General features: G+C 42.3%; 1 protein-coding gene across 1 annotated transcript in view; it reads left to right on the top strand.

The window, feature by feature from the left end:
* SNX29 (sorting nexin 29) overlaps nucleotides 1-20,507 on the top strand; it is a 503,522-nt gene that overhangs the window by 126,243 nt on the left and 356,772 nt on the right. The window contains exon 14 of the mRNA XM_044303674.1: nucleotides 8,592-8,671. Within this exon, the coding sequence (XP_044159609.1) occupies nucleotides 8,592-8,671 (80 nt within the window). The remainder of the gene's footprint in view (nucleotides 1-8,591; nucleotides 8,672-20,507) is intronic.

The following is a 20,507-nucleotide window of genomic DNA, read 5'->3' on the forward strand; positions in this document are numbered from 1 at the left end:
ATAGATGATCCAGAATTGTCATTACATGGGGAATGCATGAACCTATTAACCGCCTCCGGACCGCCTAACGCAGGATCGCATTCCGGAGGCGGCTGTCTCAGGCAGAGTCACGCATTGGCGTGTCATCTCGCGATACGCGAGATTTCCTGTGAACGCGCGCACACAGGCGCGCGCGTTCACAGGATCGGCCGGTAAGCGAGTGGATCTACAGCCTGCCAGCGGCGATCGTTCGCTGGCAGGCTGTAGATGCGATTTGTTTTTTAACCCCTAACAGGTATATTAGATGCTGTTTTAATAACAGCGTCTAATATACCTGCTACCTGGTCCTCTGGTGGTCCCTTTTGCTTGGATCGACCACCAGAGGACACAGGTAGCTTAAGTAGCACCAAACACCACTACACTACACCCCCCCGTCACTTATTAACCCCTTATTAACCCCTGATCACCCCATATAGACTCCCTGATCACCCCCCTGTCATTGATCACCCCCCTGTAAGGCTCCATTCAGAAGTCCGTATGTGTTTTACGGATCCACGGATCCATGGATCGGATCCGCAAAACACATACGGACGTCTGAATGGAGCCTTACAGGGGGGTGATCAGGGAGTCTATATGGGATGATCACCCCCCTGTAAGGCTCCATTCAGACGTCCGTATGTGTTTTACGGATCCATTGATCGGATCCGCAAAACACATACGGACGTCTGAATGGAGCCTTACAGGAGGGTGATCAATGACAGGGGGTGATCACCCCATATACACTCCCTGATCACCCCCCCTGTCATTGATCACCCCCCTGTAAGGCTCCATTCAGACATTTTTTGGGCACAAGTTATCGGAATTTTTATTTATTTTTTTCTTACAAAGTCTCATATTCCACTAACTTGTGTCAAAAAATAAAATCTCACATGAACTCGCCATACCCCTCACGGAATCCAAATGCGTAAAATTTTTTAGACATTTATATTCCAGACTTCTTCTCACGCTTTAGGGCCCCTAAAATGCCAGCGCAGTATAAATACCCCACATGTGACCCCATTTCGGAAAGAAGACACCCCAAGGTATTCGCTGAGGGGCATATTGAGTCCATGAAAGATTGAACTTTTTGTTCCAAGTTAGCGGAAAGGGAGACTTTGTGAGAAAAAACATAAAAAAATCAACTTCCGCTAACTTGTGCCCAAAAAAAAAAAATCTTCTATGAACTCGCCATGCCCCTCATTGAATACCTTGGGGTGTCTTCTTTCCAAAATGGGGTCACATGTGGGGTATTTATACTGCCCTGGCATTTTAGGGGCCCTAAAGCGTGAGAAGAAGTCTGGGATCCAAATGTCTAAAAATGCCCACCTAAAAGGAATTTGGGCCCCTTTGCGCATCTAGGCTGCAAAAAAGTGTCACACGTGTGGTATTGCCTTACTCAGGAGAAGTAGGGAAATGTGTTTTGGGGTGTCTTTTTACATATACCCATGCTGGGTGAGAGAAATATCTCTCTATGACAACTTTGTATAAAAAAAAATGGGAAAAGTTGACTTTTAGAGAGATATTTCTCTCACCCAGCATGGGTATATGTAAAAATACACCCCAAAACACATTGCCCTACTTCTGAGTACGGCGATACCAGATGTGTGACACTTTTTTGCAGCCTAGGTGGGCAAAGGGGCCCAAATTCCAAAGAGCACCTTTCGGATTTCACAGGGCATTTTTTACAGATTTTGATTTCAAACTACTTCTAACACATTAGTCCCCTAAAATGCCAGGGCAGTATAACTACCCCACAAGTGACCCCATTTTGGAAAGAAGACACCCCAAGGTATTCCGTGAGGGGCATGGCGAGTTCCTAGAATTTTTAATTTTTTGTCACAAGTTAGCGGAAATGAATGATTTTAATTTTTTTTTTCTTACAAAGTTTCATATTCCACTAACTTGTGACAAAAAAATAAAAACTTCCATGAACTCTCTATGCCCATCACGAAATACCTTGGGGTGTCTTCTTTCCAAAATGGGGTCACTTGTGGGGTAGTTATACTGCCCTGGCATTTTAGGGGCCCTAATGCGTGAGAAGTAGTTTGAAATCAAAATGTGTAAAAAATGCCCTGTGAAATCCTAAAGGTGCTCTTTGGAATGTGGGCCCCTTTGCCCACCTAGGCTGCAAAAAAGTGTCACATATGTGGTATCGCCGTACTCAGGAGAAGTTGGGCAATGTGTTTTGGGGTGTCATTTTACATATACCCATGCTGAGTGAGAGAAATATCTCGGCAAAAGACAACTTTTCCCATTTTTTTATACAAAGTTGGCATTTGACCGAGAGAGTTTTTATTTTTTGTCACAAGTTAGTGGAATATGAGACCGTAAGAAAAAAAAAAAATAATCATTTTCCGCTAACTTGTGACAAAAAATAAAAAGTTCGATGAACTCACTATGCCCATCAGCGAATACCTTAGGGTGTCTACTTTCCGAAATGGGGTCATTTGTGGGTTTTTTCTACTGTCTGGGCATTGTAGAACCTCAGGGAACATGACAGGTGCTCAGAAAGTCAGAGCTGCTTCAAAAAGCGGAAATTCAAATTTTTGTACCTTAGTTTGTAAACGCTATAACTTTTACCAAAACCATTTTTTTTTTTTACCCAAACATTTTTTTTTTATCAAAGACATGTAGAACAATAAATTTTGAGAAAAATTAATATATAGATGTTGTTTTTTTAAAAAAAAAAAATACAACTGAAAGTGAAAAATGACATTTTTTAAAAAAAATTCGGTAAATTTCGATTAATAACAAAAAAAGGAAAAAGGTCAGCAGCAATGAAATACCACCAAATGAAAGCTCTATTAGTGAGAAGAAAAGGAGGTCAAATTCATTTGGGTGGTAAGTTGCATGACCGAGCAATAAACGGTGAAAGTAGTGTAGTGCAGAAGTGTAAAAAGTGGTCTGGTCATTAAGGGTGTTTAAGCTAGGGGGGCTGAAGTGGTTAAAACAGGAGTGGTGAAAAGTCCTCTTTAAATGTTGCATGAACCATATTGTTCTTCTCACTAGAATATCTGTCTGTCTGTAACCCCTTTAAGTGTTGCGTGAACCATGTACTTCTTTTAAGTTACTGCAATATCTGTCTGTCTGTCTATTTGCACATACGGTGTTTGTATATTTCTTTATTAAATTTAATTCAAAGAAAAAAAAAAAAAGCTTCAGGAACATTTACCTAGTTCTTTAGATTTTCATTTTCTGTTATTAGACAGGTATGGAGCAGGTCTTGGCTTTGATAATTTATTAGGACACTGAAAGGATCCTCCAGATGGAGACTGCTAAGGGATCAGCTGGTAAAATGCTTTTAGTAGCTGAAAGCTTTATAATGGAAATCCGTTCGCCAGTGTCAGACTGACTTTAAGATGTCCAGGTGCATGGGGAGAAAAAAAAACATTATTTTAATAAACTTTGCAGTAAAACAACTTCCTTGCAAGCTTTACCAGTGGAACATTGATTGTTAAGTGCCGAGTTGGAAAGAACAGCAGATCCAGATAGTATTTGTGAAATAATAATGGAAAGTGACCTTTGCTGTTTTGTGATTTTCATCAGCCTGGTGGTTGCGCAGAATAAAATTACACAGTAGATTGATGATTCCGTACAGGCTGAAGCTAATTAGTTTGTGCCATCAGTATACAGTAGGTTGGTTCCTGTCTTATTACACTGTGGATATCCCAGTGCTTCTGATCTGCTCGTATAAAGACAAAGACAAGAGCTCAAGGGAAATACAGAGAAGAACAAAAAATATCAAAATAAACCACATTTAAAAAAAAATGAAATAAAAGCGGAACATATAAAAGTACTATGCCTGAAGAAATATGGTAAGTAGTGGAGGATCTCCATCCCACACAGGTAACTGCTGAGAAAAATCTATATCAACATATAGACAACAGAGCCGTATGCCCTTAGGAGAACATTAATTAGGGCGAGAGGAAAGCTCAATACTGGGTTTGCTTTAAAAGCAAAACTGTCTCATCCAAATGAACTTTATAAAAATTACACAGCTAGGCAAATGCTACTCTCTTTCATACTGTATCTTATATACAGTGTTACAATATTAATTAGTTCCAGAATGACCATTGTGTGTTCAAACCAGTATAACTTGAGTAATCGGTTCCAAAGCCCCAAAATGTTATCCGAGATAAGAGAAAATGAAGATTTAAGAAATAAAAGCAGATAACTAAGACAGATAATACAAGTCCTTACATACAGTGGGATGCGAAAGTTTGGGCAACCTTGTTAGTCGTCATGATTTTCCTGTATAAATTGTTGGTTGTTACAATAAAAAATGTCAGTTAAATATATCATATAGGAGACACACACAGTGATATTTGAGAAGTGAAATGAAGTTTATTGGATTTACAGAAAGTGTGCTATAATTGTTTAAACAAAATTAGGCAGGTGCATAAATTTGGGCACCACAAAAAAAGAAATGAAATCAATATTTAGTAGATCCTCCTTTTGCAGAAATTACAGCCTCTGAAGGCTTCCTGTAGGTTCCAATGAGAGTCTGGATTCTGGTTGAAGGTATTTTGGACCATTCCTCTTTACAAAACATCTTTAGTTCATTCATGTTTGATGGCTTCCGAGCATGGACAGCTCTCTTTAAGTCACACCACAGATTTTCAATTCTATTCAGGTCTGGGGACTGAGATGGCCATTCCAGATCGTTGTACTTGTTCCTCTGCATAAATGCCTTAGTGGATTTTGAGCAGTGTTTAGGGTCGTTGTCTTGTTGAAAGATCCAGCCCCGGCGCAGCTTCGGCTTTGTCACTGATTCCTGGACATTGGTCTCCAGAATCTGCTGATACTGAGTGGAATCCATGCGTCCCTCAACTTTGACAAGATTCCTAGTCCCTGCACTGGCTACACAGCCCCACAGCATGATGGAACCACCACCATATTGTACTGTAGGTAGCAAGTGTTTTTCTTGGAATGCTGTGTTCTTTTTCCTCCATGCATAACACTCCTTGTTATGGCCAAATAACTCAATTTTAGTTTCATCGGTCCACAGCACCTTATTCCAAAATGAAGCTGGCTTGTCCAAATGTGCTTTTGCCCACCTCAAGCGGCACTTTTTGTGCTGTGGGCGGAGAAAAGGCTTCCTCTCCATCACTCTCGCATACAGCATCTCCTTGTGTAAAGTGCGCTGAATGGTTGAACGATGCACAGTGAGTCCATCTGCAGCAAGATGATGTTGTAGGTCTTTGGTGCTGGTCTGTGGGTTGACTCTGACTGTTCTCACCATTCGCCGCTTCTGTCTATCCCGAGATTTTTCTTGGTCTGCCACTTCGAGCCTTAAATTGAACTGAGCCTGTGGTCTTCCATTTCCTCAATATGTTCCTAACTGTGGAAACAGACAGCTGAAATCTCTGAGACAGCTTTCTGTGTCCTTCCCCTAAACCATGATGGTGAACAATCTTTGTCTTCAGGTCATTTGAGAGTTGTTTTGAGACCCCCATGTTGCTACTCTTCAGAGAAAATTAAAAGAGGAGGGAAGCTTACAACTGACCCCCTTAAATACTCTTTCTCATATTTGGATTCACCTGTGTATGTAGGTCAGGGGTCACTGAGCTTACCAAGCCAATTTGAGTTCCAATAATTAGTTCTTAAGGTTTAGGAATCAATAAAATGACAACAGTGCCCAAATTTATGCACCTGCCACATTTTGTTTAAACAATTATAGTACACTTTCTGTAAATCCAATAAACTTCATTTCACTTCTCAAATATCACTGTGTGTGTCTCCTATATTATATATTTAACTGACATTTTTTATCGTAACAACCAACGATTTATACAGGAAAATCATGACGATTAACAAGGTTGCCCAAACTTTCGCATCCCACTGTATAACAGTCAGGAATAGCTGCTAACTTGCAATATATACGCCTATTTTACCAGAGAAGTGGCTTTGAGTGGTTGCATCTGAGTCTGAGACATTGTATGTTGAGTCTAGTTTCAACTTACGATGGGTCAGAAAAGATTATTGTATGCTGGAAATATTGTATCCTGAGGCCATTGTATCTTGAGGGACCACTGTATATGGACAAACTGCATTGAACCAAAAGAAAGTAAATACAGAAGAAAGACAGCTGGAAAAGGGAAACCAAAAGGACATCTAAAAATAACTCACATTTTACGGTAGTTGTCACCTATCTAGGAACTAATACTCTGCATATTTCAGGAGTAACATTGCTTCGATCGTCACTAACCTTCAACAAACTTTGCATAAGGGTCCATTCACACGTCCGTAGTTTATTGCAGATCCGCAATACACCCGGCCGGCACCCCCATAGAACTGCCTATTGTCTGCAATTGCCCGGAACTTCAGGGCCGCGGCATGGAAATGCGGATGCGGACAGCACACTGTGTGCTGTCCGCATCTTTTCTGTCCCCATAGAGAATGAATGGGTCCGCACCCATTCCGCAAAATTGACTATAGTGACTATAACAAAGTTTGTAATGTACAGTATCTTTTCAGAGAAAAATACATGTTTCTCCCCCTTGAGAGGACTGATGGTTTGTTAGCCCACTGAAGGATCAGATTACATGCTGCCCATAGAAAAAAGGAGTGAGCTCCTAGAGGAAGAAGAATAGAATATGTTGATAGGGGCGAGGATGTTGTATTGGGTGGTATAAGGACCAGGAGTCAAGTAATCCCCTTCCCAACATCTACCATACATGTACAGCGGATGTCTGGTCTTTAAAGATGTCACCAGCTACGATGCAGAGCGAGAACCATAACCATTTGATGCCTGGTGTTTCATACAGCAGACACCAGTGACTAATGTCCACAATTGGCAGTAATGCCTACTGCGAACATTTAACCCCTCAGTTGCTGTAATCAAATGTGACCAAGGCGACTGAGAGGGCTAAAACCCAGAAGTTAGCGCTTCCTGGTAAGGCTACTTTCACACCTGCGGCAGAGTGATCCGGTAAGCAGTTCCGTCGCTGTCAACTGATACGGAATTTTGGACAGAGATAATACCACAGTATGCTGCGGTATTTCCTCCGTCCAAAACGCTGTTCAGTGACTGAACTGAAGACACCCTGATGCATCCTGAACAGTGTGCAGTGCTCCCTCCTTCACTTGCGGGGCTCCTTTCTCGATATAGGTGCGGGTCCCTAGCGATATGCCCCCATTGTCCATGATGAGACAACCCCTTTAATTTAAACCTGATCCAGAGTGCTCTGGACCTACGACTTGGCAAAAGGTTCAAAAATGGCTTAGGGACAACTCTGTGGATGTCTTTGAGTCGCCCTGACTTGAACCCAATCGAACATCTTTGGAGAGACCTGAATATGACTGTCCACCGACAGTCCTCATCCAACCTGACAGAGCTCGAGAGAATCTGCAGTGAAAAATGGCCGAAAATCCCCAAATCAAGGTGTGTGAACCATGTGGCATCATACCCAAGAAGACTAGAGGCTTTAATCACTGCCAAAAGGGCTTTAAACTAAATAATGAGTAAAGGATCTGGATACTTATGTCAGTGCAAGATTTTAGATTTTTATTTTCAATAAATTAGCAAAGATTTCTAACATTCTGTTTTCACATTGTCATTATGAGTTATTGAGTGCAGAATGATGGGGAAAACTTTTTTTTTTATTTCAGCACAAGGCCAGAACATAACCAAATGTGAAAAAAGTGAAGGGGTCTGAAGACTTTCTGAACTGTATATCTTCTATTGCACATTTTCAATGCATATCACTGAATCCTGTAGGCTTTTTAATTTAAACTCAGGCTTTTTAAATGGGTTGTCCCACGACAAACCCAGGATAGGGATAAGATTTGAATGGAATGGGTAGTCGTGCATGTCCACTGCTGCTCAATTCAACTATATGGGGCTGCCAGAGATAGCTGAGGGCTATGCTTGGCTATCTCCAACAATCCCATAGAGTTGAAAGAAGTGGCAGCAGACATGCATGACTGCCCACGCCATTCAATCAGGGGAACTTGGATCCCTCTTTTTCTGATCATCGGGAGGCCCAGGTCAGACTCTTATCCTGTCCTATCCCATGCATAGGGGATATTTTTTGTTATGGCACAACCAGTTTAACTCCTTCGTAATAGAAGTTATACATTGTGCACCTTTCACTCGCAAAACTACAGTATTTTCTATTCATATTAGAGCAGGAACAGAGATAGAATTAATAACTCTTGTTCCTGCTTCTTTCTTTCACACGTTGGTAATATCAGAGCTTTAAAACTAGATTGCCCATTGTCGATGTGTCCTGAACATGTATATGCAGAGCACCGATTTCACTTTAAAATGTAGCACCTGTCATCTCATCTTTGTAAAAGAAACCTTACTTTTCTAAAGCTTACTAATGATAATGCAGCTTATCAATTCCCTGAAAGCAAGAATGTATTCCGAGACACTTGATGATTTATAGGCTTCGTTGTTATGAGGGTTGGCGGTGAAGTGGCTACCTCCTTGCGTGGAGATAATTGGTGCGCTTTAAACAATAGACTCGTCTGTCACTTATTTCAGAAATGTTTGCATTAACAGTGTCTTGCAATAAATCCTCTCCTATGACTGGATGATGCATTGTGTTCTTATTACGTTTGGACAGGGAAAACGAGGTGCTGAAAGTGCAGCTGAAGAAGTATGTTGGCGCAGTACAGATGCTGAAGAAAGAGGGACCCAATGACAGTAAGTTAGACGCTGGTTTAACATGTAACTGTGATGACATGTAAAATAATGTTCTTTTCCCCTATGTCATCCATCTTGCCTTTAAGGAGTGGTCGGTTAATACTTAACAGAAAGGTATCATCAGAAAATGACATATTTAAAGAGTACCTGAGTTTTCGAAAAAGTGAAAATGGCTGTGTTTCATTGTAGAATCGTAACTGTAAAAGAGCAGGGCTTTTGGTCTTTCCTAAAGTCTTCCTCGACCATATATTCCCTGTTTCAGCTGCACAGCTAGATGCATTTCTTTCACAAGCAGTGGGCATCTCCCTTCTGTTGAATCTGCAAGTACTATATGCAGTGACCTCACTTCCCACTATTGTTTCTTGTATGGCGCTCAGAAACAAGAGATCAGACTTACAGACACACAGAAGCTTCTTTGCTCTTCAGAAGCGGCGTAGAAGCAGTTCTTCTATCAGACTCATGATCTAGGCTAGCTGTCACACGCCTTTTTTTTTTTTTTTTTTTTTTTTTTTTTAGGTGGATGTAGGCGGATTTAGTAAATGAAGTGATTTAGAAATTTGCTAATTACACCATTCTGTATTAAATTAAATTGTCTGAAGGTGCAGTGACTCTTTAAGTCATATTTTATACCTATTTTTATATTTTTATTAGTCCACAAGATAAACTTATTATGCAAATTATAACACTGGTCACTAGGGCAGTAGAGTTCTCACCATGGAGGCAGAGCATGCGACTGTTGTGGGGCCTTCTGTTCCCGACATGAATTTGCAACATTTTCCTACAGCCACCACTAGGTGGAGCTCAGTGCATAGAGATTGTAGAGCTTCCATTGGTTTCAGTGGTAGCTGTATAAATTCCTATGCACCGAGCTCCCCTAGGGAAGCAGGATATTTATTCATTTCTACATTCAATACGTATATTGAATTAAGCAAAGCAATAGTCTACTTTTGTTGGATTCATACATAATCCCCTATTGGATATGATATTATGTCATACGCCTATAAACACACTGAATGATATGTTGTATGGAGGCACACCGTACTATGACACTGCAGGGAGTCTGTATGCCGCTGTCTAGTTTCTCAACATACTGCAGATACATAAAAACTAAGGCCCTGATTTATCAACAGGGGACACACTGAAGTTGTCTCCAGATTCATCTATTTTTGTAAGAGTACCTTGTCACAGACTATTGATAAATATATATTATAAGTAAAATGACCGAATATACAATAATTACCCTAAAATAAAGACAGTTTGATAAATGAGGGTCTAAAAGTGGAAACATTAGACCTGTGGTGGCCAACCTCTGGCACTCTAGCTGTGGTTAAACTACAACTCCCAAGATTCACACTTGCTTGGCTGTTTTTCAGAACTCCATAGAAATGAATGGAGCATGCTGGGAGTCGTAGTTTCACCACAGCTGGAATGCCGGAAGTTAGCTATTACTGCTTTTGCAATTAAAGAGGTTTTTCAGGATTTTTTAACTAATGACCTATGACTCTGCATAGGTCATCAGTATCTGGTTGGAGTCCGACATCCATGACCCAGCCAATCAGCTGTTTGAGAAGGCACCAGTGCTCAGAGTAGCGCTGCAGCTGGCTATGATTGGTATTGCATTCAGCCGCATTCACCTATATGGGGCTGAGCTGCTTCTAGGCCATGTGATCGATGAACATGACGCCACTGTCCTAATAAAAGCTGGAGAAGGCCGGGGCACTACTGTTGTGCTTTCTCAAACATCTGATTGGCGGGGGTCCTGGGTGTCGGACTCCCACCGATCAGATACTGATGACATCTCTGGAGGATAGGTCATCAGATCAAAAAAATTGCAGAAGTGAAAGACTGTTTAATAAAATGAAATTTGTGGAATCTCTTGGGAAATACAGATGGATATGAATGACAGAATTGACTGTATTCTTTCTATCTCCACTGAGCATAAAAGCTCCAGCTGTTTAAAAAGTTTTGCAAAAAAAAAAAAAGGCTTTCAGTTGTGTAATATAAACAGTAAGGCTGGGGCTCCATGGCGACATGTGTTGCATAACACGTAGATTACTGGGACATCACGTGTAATGATTGTCAATGGGGCTGCGACGTAACAGTCGTAAAGAATCCAACATTGTTGGATTTGTGGTCACAAGTAGTGATGAGCAAAGCGAGCTTTGGATTTTTCATCCGAAGTCGCTTAGTTCAAAACTTCGGATTAATGCTGTAAGAGCTCCGATGAGCCAAAGTAAGTTATTGTCCTGATCAGTGTGGGGGGAAACTACACACTGAACACAGGAGGAAAGGGGAACAGTAACTGGGCCTGGAAACTAGGGAAGAAACAGGTCACCTCCTAGACAACCCTAATCCGGGCCCTGCTTACCTATCAATATGAAAAGACCTTGAAGGTAGGAATATTCATATGCAGGATACCTAGGCCCTGATTTCCCTATAAGGCCCTGGAATAAGTTTTGGACCAGAGACAACCCATTTCTCTCCAGATGGACGAATGGAAGTCTCTGTCTCAGGCCCAGAGAGGCTGTTAGATTCCTCCACGCTCAGCCAGTCTCTCTGATGTCTTGACACCAGTCACCTGAGGGACCGTGACAGTTGTTCGTGAAGGCGTGTGTGACTTTGTTGAATAAACTTGACACCGAACTTGGTTTCGGTCCTGAGGTACTAGTCAGAGCCAAAGCCGAGTTTGATTCTAAGTTTTAAAGTGGTTTTCCACTTTAAAAATCAACTACCGAAGTTATTCAACTAAGTCACGCACGACTTCACGAAGGACTGTCACGGTGCCTCAGGTGACTGGTGTCAGGAAATCAAGGAGATTGGCTGAGCGTGGAGGAATCTAACAGCCTCCTTGATTTCTCTTGATTCAGTGTTGATAGGGTTAATGACCACTTCCCTTTTCTCAGCTGTTGCTCAGTGGTCATCACTTCTACCCTTTAGGCCTCTTTCACATGAGCGTGACTGATTTGGTCCGGATGTGTTCAGGGTGCGTTCAGTGAAACTCGCACTATTTTGCAAGCAAGTTCAGTCAGTTTTGTCTGCGATTGCGTTTAGTTGTTCAGTTTTTTCCGCGCGGGTGCAATGCGTTTTGATGCGTTTTTCACGCGCGTGATAAAAAACTGAAGGTTTACAAACAACGTCTCTTAGCAACCATCAGTGAAAAACGCATCACACCCGCACTTGCTTGCGGATGTAATGCGTTTTTCACGCAGCCCCATTCACTTCTATGGGGCCAGGGCTGCGTGAAAAACGCAGAATATAGAACATGCTGCGATTTCAAAGCATTGCAGAAGTGATGCATGAAAAACAACGCTCATGTACACAGCCCCATTGAAATGAATGGTGCCGGATTCAGTGCGGGTGCTATGCGTTCACGTCACGCATGGCACCCGCGCGGAAATCACGCTCGTGTGAAAGGGACCTTATAGTCTTAACTTACTTCGGCTCATCGGAGCCCATATATTCTAATAGTAATATATAAATAATAATATACAGTATTATTCCGAAGTTTTTAATGAAGCGACTTCAGATAAAGCATCCGAAGCTCGCTTCGCTCAACACTAATCACAAGTCGCACGTGGCTTAGCTGTTTTTCAGCAGCCAGATCGCAGCTCTAGAAAGTTGCAGACAAGTCACACAAATATTTTTGATCGTGTGACTTTTTTTAACCGCACATCGCTGTGTAGCCCCTGCCTAACTGACTGTGGGTGGTCATCTCATCACCTTCATGCCAAGAAGAACTGGGACTGATGGAGGACTGGGAAGCATTAGAAAGGACTGGTGGAGGACTGGGAAGCATCAGAAGGGACTGGCACATTGAGTATGTTTTTTTTATTTTTATTATTTTACACAGTGGCAAACCTTCTTTTATTTTTTAATTTTAATATAAAGAGCCGGGCAAAGTTCCCTGCATGGTTTTGTGTGTGCGCAGAGGGTTCTCAGTGTAGAAACGTCTGACAGGTCCTGGAAGCTCCCATTTCTAGCAGTTAATGAGCGGTGAGCGCTGTGTGTGAAGGCCAAGGTTGGCTCTGTCAGAAATGCTAACACATGGTTAAAGGATTTTAGGCTGTAAATAAATTGTGTTCCTAGCTGCTGTTCAATTAATTACATTGTGGCCCTGCGTCCTCTTATCTTGAAAAATGGTAATATCGAGATAGTGGTCTCAATTATTAATGGCTACAAGTCCAGGAGCTGCTTTTTTTCCTCTTAGTAATTGGAAACTGTTATAAATAAGACCTTGTACAACTGAAGTCAGCAATTTGGCTTTAATTTTTCATTTTCACCTTGTTACTCGCTGTACCGTAATCTGCCCATTAAATGGAAAGATTGAAGACATTATTTGTTAACCAAACAAAAAGACAGAGTGCTTCATCCACCTTTTAAGGGTAATTTAAACAGATTACCGTTGGCTGTCCGGACTTTTCATTTTGTCTCATTTCTGCATTGAAAAAAAGAGAGAACAAGAACATTACAGTAAGTAATCTTATTTTATTTTGCAGTGGAAAATGACCTTTCCCAGACGATCATATTCCCAGTCTAAATGTGATATGTAAAACACAAGTCATTTTATAGCCGTGTGATGAATGTCTTACCCTTATTACGCAGACGAAATCTCAAGAATTACTCTTTCTTTTTGAATCTTATTTATTGGAATGGAAGCTTTGGGAAGGATAGTCCAAATGCCCTATTATTGCATCATAGAGGCTTCCCCCCCCACTCAGGACTCCCATGTGAATACCAGAATGGGGATCCACTGTGTATAAGCTGCTCCTGTTACAAGGGGGCCAATCATCTAAGTGACTGCCTTGTAATAATACATTTCTGCTGCAGGATATGCATTCCCCTGAATTCTGGGGGGGGGGGGGGGTGCATGAATGGGACTTGGGGTGATGAGCTGATGAATCTTTGGGTTTGCCTTCTGGACGAGGCTGTCTTTGTTGAGGCTACCTCATTTTAAGGGGTTATCCCATGAATAATGTAAAGAATGAACATCAGACATAATCTAGTACATAAATAAATAGTAGTGGGGCACTCTCTATAGTAATGGGATCTTTATTGATAATCAGATAAAATGTTGAACAATAAATAATATTCCGTAGGTCAGGGATATATCGTGGTTCAGATTAAATAACGACAATAAGTGACAATAATAATCAACTAGGAATGATCATTAAACTCTAGGATAAAAACAATAAAATCTTATATATAAATATATGAATCCCAATTGTCATTATACTCTAAAAAGCCAACAATCTGTGGAACCTCCGATTAATTTAAAATAATCGCAATAAGTCAAATAGTAAAATAATCGGGCAGATGCAATATTCGATAATAAATGTTCGATAGTAAGATTAACTGGTAAGGTTCGAAGATAAGAAAATCACAAGAAAATTAAATAAAACATCAAGTTCTTTCGAATATTCAGACTATGTGCCTGGGAACTGTCCGATTTTTAGCACACATAAAAATGAATGGCCAAGGTTTGAAACACGAATGAAAGTCAATAGCGTATGGAGCGGCGTCCCACTCACTAAATGCAAACAGCGGCGTCCCGCTGTATTTCCAACAATATGCGATCGCTTGTTTCTGAAAGGAATTGGCACAGTCTTACCGGGACACAGAGAAATTAGAATAGAGAACGAACAGCAGGGGGCGCTATACAGCTAGATTTCATTTAAAAAAAAAACTCAGTAGCCATAATACTGTAAATTTCTGATTACATGCAGTTACAAACATATAGCCAGGTGTTAGTTAGAAAAATGTAGGATATTTTTTGTGGGACAATCCCTTTAAAGAAGCTGACATTTTTGCAGCTATAGTTTATTCGCTGCATGGCTTTGACCTTCCGATGTGGTCATTTCTTTGATTGAGACGCCTGTTGACCTATTGGAGAGACCAAGCTGCAAACCAAGTCACTTTTATTGTTAGGATTAAATAATATGCAATTAGCAGGGCCGCCTAATGCATACATAAAGCTGGGGCAGCAATTAGCTTATGACCATGGGTACAGCTTTTCAAACCTCAGTAATAAGAGCTGCAGGCCAAATGAATGACCAGCCACATCATGCATGGACAGGCCTAGTCAACTAGAGTAGGAGCTGCATCGTCAAAGCAACTGGTCCATATGCCCTAAAGACTTAATTTTCTTTCCATATTTTGTACTCTTTTATTTTATGTAGCTTTGTAGTCTTCTGAGCTTACCAGACGTAGAGGCTCTCTTGTAACTTGCCCCCCTTTTGCGTCTCTACAGCTTAGATCCGCCAGCCCTGCAGTGGGTGTGCCCTCTGCTGTAACAAACAGTGCACTTGTGTGAGGGACCCTGGGGAAGGACAGATATTTAACCAGTGTTTTAATTCACTGATTGCAAGTGGAGATCTTGCAAATTGTGGGATTAAAGCGCACAAAATATAATCAAAAATTGCATAACTCTCAATTGTACAATAAAAAAGCTTATGTTTTTTTTAATAAAAATTTGAAAACTCCTTTAATATTAATGGCAGGATTTCTTTATTGGCCTGAATGTTAGGGGGCGGTTGATATGGATATAACCTGGTTTGTTTGACCCTTTAAGCTTCATTCACACTGTGCACTTTTCAGGGAGATGACGGCGGTTATTTAAAACATTGAAGGTGTTCACTAGCTTTTTAAATGGAGTCTGTCACCTACTTCACATTATAGAACAGTTGCCCAACATAGAAATAGTACCTTTTTTGTGTCTGTCCCTCTACCAGAAGCAGAAAAAAACACTTTGTAAAGTTATGCAGATTAGGTCCCACAAGTGCCCAGGGGCGTAGTCATGGCCGCAAGTGCCCAGGGGCGTAGTCATGGCCGCAAGTGCGGCATAACCGCAAGTGCTGGCATAACCGCTCCCCTTGGAGTCCTCTGGCCCGCACTACTCGCGTAATTTATCCTCTTCGTCTGGATTAGAGATGTCCTGCGAACGCTAGTCACCGCCGGGCCTGCGCATGCGCACTGTTAAGATCGTTCCCTCTGCCCATAGTGGGCAGAGTAGTGCGCATGGGCGGGCCCAGCGGTGACTGGCTCTTACACGAGATCTATAAGCCAGGGCCACTTTAAGGTCCCAGTCCGCCCCTGGCTGAACCCGTCATCTTTTCGGTTATGTGCCTATGTTGACACGTGGTGATACTCTGTACAGCCTAGCGAGAACTCTCTGGGGCGCTGCTGATTTTAACATTTTTCTGTATCTTTTCTCCTACTTTAACCAAGCTCATTAATAAATCGTAGATGGAGACTTATTTTTAGTTTGGAGATTTTGTGTACATTGCAGTCAGATGTTCAGTTAAACTAGGATAGCAGGTGGTGAGCCTGCATTGCACAATCAGAGCGCTATTCAATGCTATGTCTTGGCACGTTTTTTTATTGCACGCATGTCACAGAAAATAGAAATCTCAGCTGTCCGAATGAACCTATAGCGCATCTAAAAAATAAATTCCATCCTCTGTCACATTAGTGTACTTGTTTCTAATTATATTAAAACTATACTGTACAAAACTATGGATTTTGGTAAGCTCCCCCTAGTGGTGATTGCAGGCAGCAAGAATTATAGCATTTAGCTTGGTCGCTGAGAGAAGGTAAACTGAGATTTTACGTTTTTTAACAAAGAAACAGGCTCAAATCCCTGTAAAGTTATTTATCTGATGATCAAGAAATATTTTAAACTGTAGCACTTGTTTCCAGTAATGTTCTGCCATATAAAGCTGAATTTCTCAAGGATAGAAACATAAAACTGAGTACAAAGAACCAATCAGAAAATTCCATTGAGCAATGGTTTTTTAGAAGTTTTTTTTTTCTCCAAATGAGTCTGATAATCCCAAACATCCCAAAATCTGGAACCTTAATTCAACAGTATTTTGTACCTATTAAGACTTTTAAACTGATTCTCTAGGACGTATTGATTAGCTATCTTCAGGATAGGTCATCAGCAGGGGCGGATTGGCCATAGACCTCACAGGGAAATTTCCTGGTGGGCCGATGCCTAGGGGGCTGCCCAAGCCCCCAACTCTGTCGCTGGCTGGGTACATAATCAGGGGTAATTAACTCTGTACCTGGCCAGCGACATACTCTCCTGAATTCAACTATGTCCCACATCTCACCTCCTAAGCCAGGGGTGGGGAACTTTTTTGCTGCCGAGGGCCATTTGGATATTTGTAACATCAGTCAGGGGCCATACAAAATTCTCAACTTAAAAATTTTACTTGATCAAACATATAAGTGACCTAGGGATAAGTTACAGAAATTGCGCTTTAATTAAAAAAAATCTAGAGCACTGTATTTTTGCATCACAAAATGGCGCCTGCACTATATATTACAAATAGTACAGGCGCCATTTTGACCACACATAGCTGTCTAATATTAAAGTTGAGAATGTTATATATTTAGTTCTTTATTTGGCTTTAATGGCAGCCAAGCTCATCCCAGAGGGCTCCAGAGAGGGGTTCACCCAGCTTTCACCTTCCCTCCCACTATCCCTGCCTCTTTCTTCTCAACTGTCCCTACTTTTGTCCCTTTCTCAGCCTTAGATCTGCCCCCCACCTCCATCAGCCTCAAATCAACCTCCTATCAGACCCCCCAGCCTACATCATCCTCAGATTAGACCCTCAACAAACCCCCAGCCTCAGATCACACACCCATCAGACCTCCCAACCTCAGATCAGACCCTCCCTAGCCTCAGATCAGCCCCCATCAGACCCTCCCTAGCCTCAGATCACACCCCCATCAAACCTGCCAACCTCAGATCAGACCGCCATCAGACCTTCCAACCTCAAATCAGACCCCCATCAGACCTCCCATCCTCAGATCTGGCTCCCATCAGACCCCCCCAGCCTCAGATCACACCCTCATTAGACCCCTCAGCCTCAGATCAGACCCCCCCAGCCTCAGATCAGACCCCACAGCCTCAGATCAGACCCCCCCTTAGGCCTCCCAGCCTCAGATCAGACCCCTACCAGACCCCCAGCCTCAGATCAGAACCCCCCAGCCTCAGATCAGACCTTCGCCACCCTCAGATCAGCCCCAATCAGACCTCAGATCAGACATTTAAAATATATAAAAATATAAACTTACCTCTCCAGCTCCGGACTACCAGCTACCTATCACTTACCCTCTTTGGTCTTCTTCCTGCCGGGCTGTACTGTGACCTGACAGCGCACAGCGTTAGGTCATAGTGTGCATCTACCTGCACTATGTCCTGACGCTGTATGGTCTGGAAGAAGACCGGGGAAGGTGAGGACAGTCAGTGCAGTTCTCACCTTCCTGTGCCTCGCACATGCTAATGACCACTTCCATAATGGAAGCGGTCATTAGCATTTTCTGGCAAGGGGCCAGGGGCCACATGAAATGGTCCCGAGGACCGTATATGGCCTGCGGGCCGGAGGTTCCCCACCCCTGTCCTAACCACCCTGCTACATATCTTAATAAGAGAGAACTCGAAGAGGAGTAGAGAAAATGGCAGCGATTGATGACCAACTTGATGGGCAATATATTGTGCGGCACTGTGGTATGTGGTATTTTGTGCTATGGTATTGAAGACCCCCCTACTTTTGTTGACCTGCCTCCTGTCAATTTAGACCCTCCTACAATATGGGGCCACTTTTAGGTATTTTTCCAGGGCCACTTTTAAGTTCCCAATCCGCCCCGGTCATCAGTATGTGATTGGCGAGGGTCCGACTTTCAGGACCCCTGCTGATAAGCTGTGTGAAGAGGCTGCAGCACTCTATGATTGCTTAGGTCTCTTCCTAAGCTATATGACATCACTTTGTTACATGGTCTAGGCACAGGTCAGTCCTATTCAAGTGAATCTGGCCGTGCTGCAATACCAAGCACGGTCACTATGCAACGTATGGCACTGTGCTTGGTAAGCTGCAAGGATGCTGCATGTTGAGTGCCACAGCCTCCTCAAACAGCTGATCAGCAGGGATGCTGTGAGTTAGACCCCTGCCGATCTCATATTGATGACTTATCCTGTAGATAGGTCATCAATATTTAAATCCTGGAGAACCCCTTTAACAACTGCTCACTGGGGCAGATTTACTAATAGTGTCACATTTTTTATTTTAGACAAATTTACTATTCTGGCACATGGACATTTATGAAGCTGGAGTATCGTAAATCCTGTGCCAGATTTCCACTAGAATTCTGTCCATATACCAGAAAATTGTCTGCGCCCCAGAATTCTGTCCATGCACCAAAAATTCTGTCCGTGTGGCAGAAAAATTGCCTAGTCTCATTCATGCCACCTTTAAGTTGGCAGATTTTTATTCCAAAAATGAGGCAGAATTTTGGAGCATTTTTTGATGCACGGGAGGCTCATTTAGGCCACTCCAATTTCTTCTGAAGCCACAACCATTTCATATGAAGTCACGTCCCCTTGTCAGGTGATGTGTAAAAAGCTTACAAAAAGCCAGTATTGGAGGAAACTCTGATCCTGCCCGTATGTACCGTATATGTAATATATACAGTGCCTTGCTAAAGTATTCACCCACCCTTCCCCTTGGTGTTTTTCCCATTTTGTTGCATTACAACCTAGAATTACAATGGATTTTTTGCTAGGTTTGTACCATCTAATTTACACAGCATGCCTACTATGTTTAACTTACCTAAGTATTCACACAATGAACATCAGTGTTTTTTGTGGATCCACCTTTTGCTGCAATTACTTATGCAAATCTCTTGGGGTACTGTATGTTTCTCTTAGCTTAGCAAATCTAGACACCGGGAGTTTTGCTGTTCTTGGAGGCAAAAATGCTCCAACTCCCTTAAAGGGAAGCTGTCACCTGGATTTTGTGTATAGAGCTGAGGACACGGGTTACTAGATGGCCGCTAGCACATCCGCAATACCCAGTCCCCATAGCTCTGTGTGCTTTTATTGTGTAAAAAAAACAGATTTGATACATATGCAAATTAACCTGAGATGAGTCCTGTCCCTGAGATGAGTCTGGGGACTGGGTATTGCGGATGTGCTAGCGGCCATCTAGCACCCCATGCCCTCAGCTCTATACACAAAATCCCGGTGACAGGTTGTGTCGTTGTCCTGCAGTCTTCAAGTCATGCTGCAGATTCTCAATTGGATTGTGGTCTGGGCTTTGACTAGGCCATTCACCAAGACATGTAAATGTTTTGGAAGTTCATTGGTTGGACCAGACTTTATTTGAGGATTTGATAACAAATGTGTTGAATACATATGCACCCATAACTTCACTTTTTACTTTAGTTTTTCTTTTTTTAAGGTGTTATTTGGACTATTTTGTCAGGTCCCAAAAAAACAGGACACTTTTATACATTACACCTCCAGGACCTGTTATGACGTCCCATTCTAAATCCATAGGAATTAGTATGGATTGATCTCTTATTTGCAGCTAGAAGCTTGCACTCTTCTGGGAAGGCTTTCTACAAGATTTTGGAGTGTGTCTGTGGGAACTTTTGCCCATTCATCCAGAAGAGCATTTGTGAGGTCAGAGACTAAAGTTGGACAAGAGGGCCTGGCTTGCAGTCTCTGTTCTAGTTCATAGAGTTGTTCAGTGCGGTTGAGGTTTATCCTTTGGATAGATCATCAGCATGCCGATTAGCTGTTTGAGAAGGTAGCGGCGCTGGCAGTAGCGCCGCGGCCTTCTCGCTGTTTACCGCAGGCCCACTGACGTCATGACTAGTATTCAATGGCCTGGGTGGAGCTAAGCTCCATTCAAGTGAACAGAACTTAGCCCATCCCAGGCCATTGATACTAGTCGTGACGTTACTGGGCCTGCGGTAAACAGTTAGAAAGCCGCGGCGCTCCTGGGTGTCGGACCCCCGCCGATCAGATGCTGATGATCTATCCAGAGGA

The sequence above is a fragment of the Bufo gargarizans genome, chromosome 8 (assembly GCF_014858855.1).
Source record: "Bufo gargarizans isolate SCDJY-AF-19 chromosome 8, ASM1485885v1, whole genome shotgun sequence".
Classification (NCBI taxonomy): domain Eukaryota; kingdom Metazoa; phylum Chordata; class Amphibia; order Anura; family Bufonidae; genus Bufo; species Bufo gargarizans.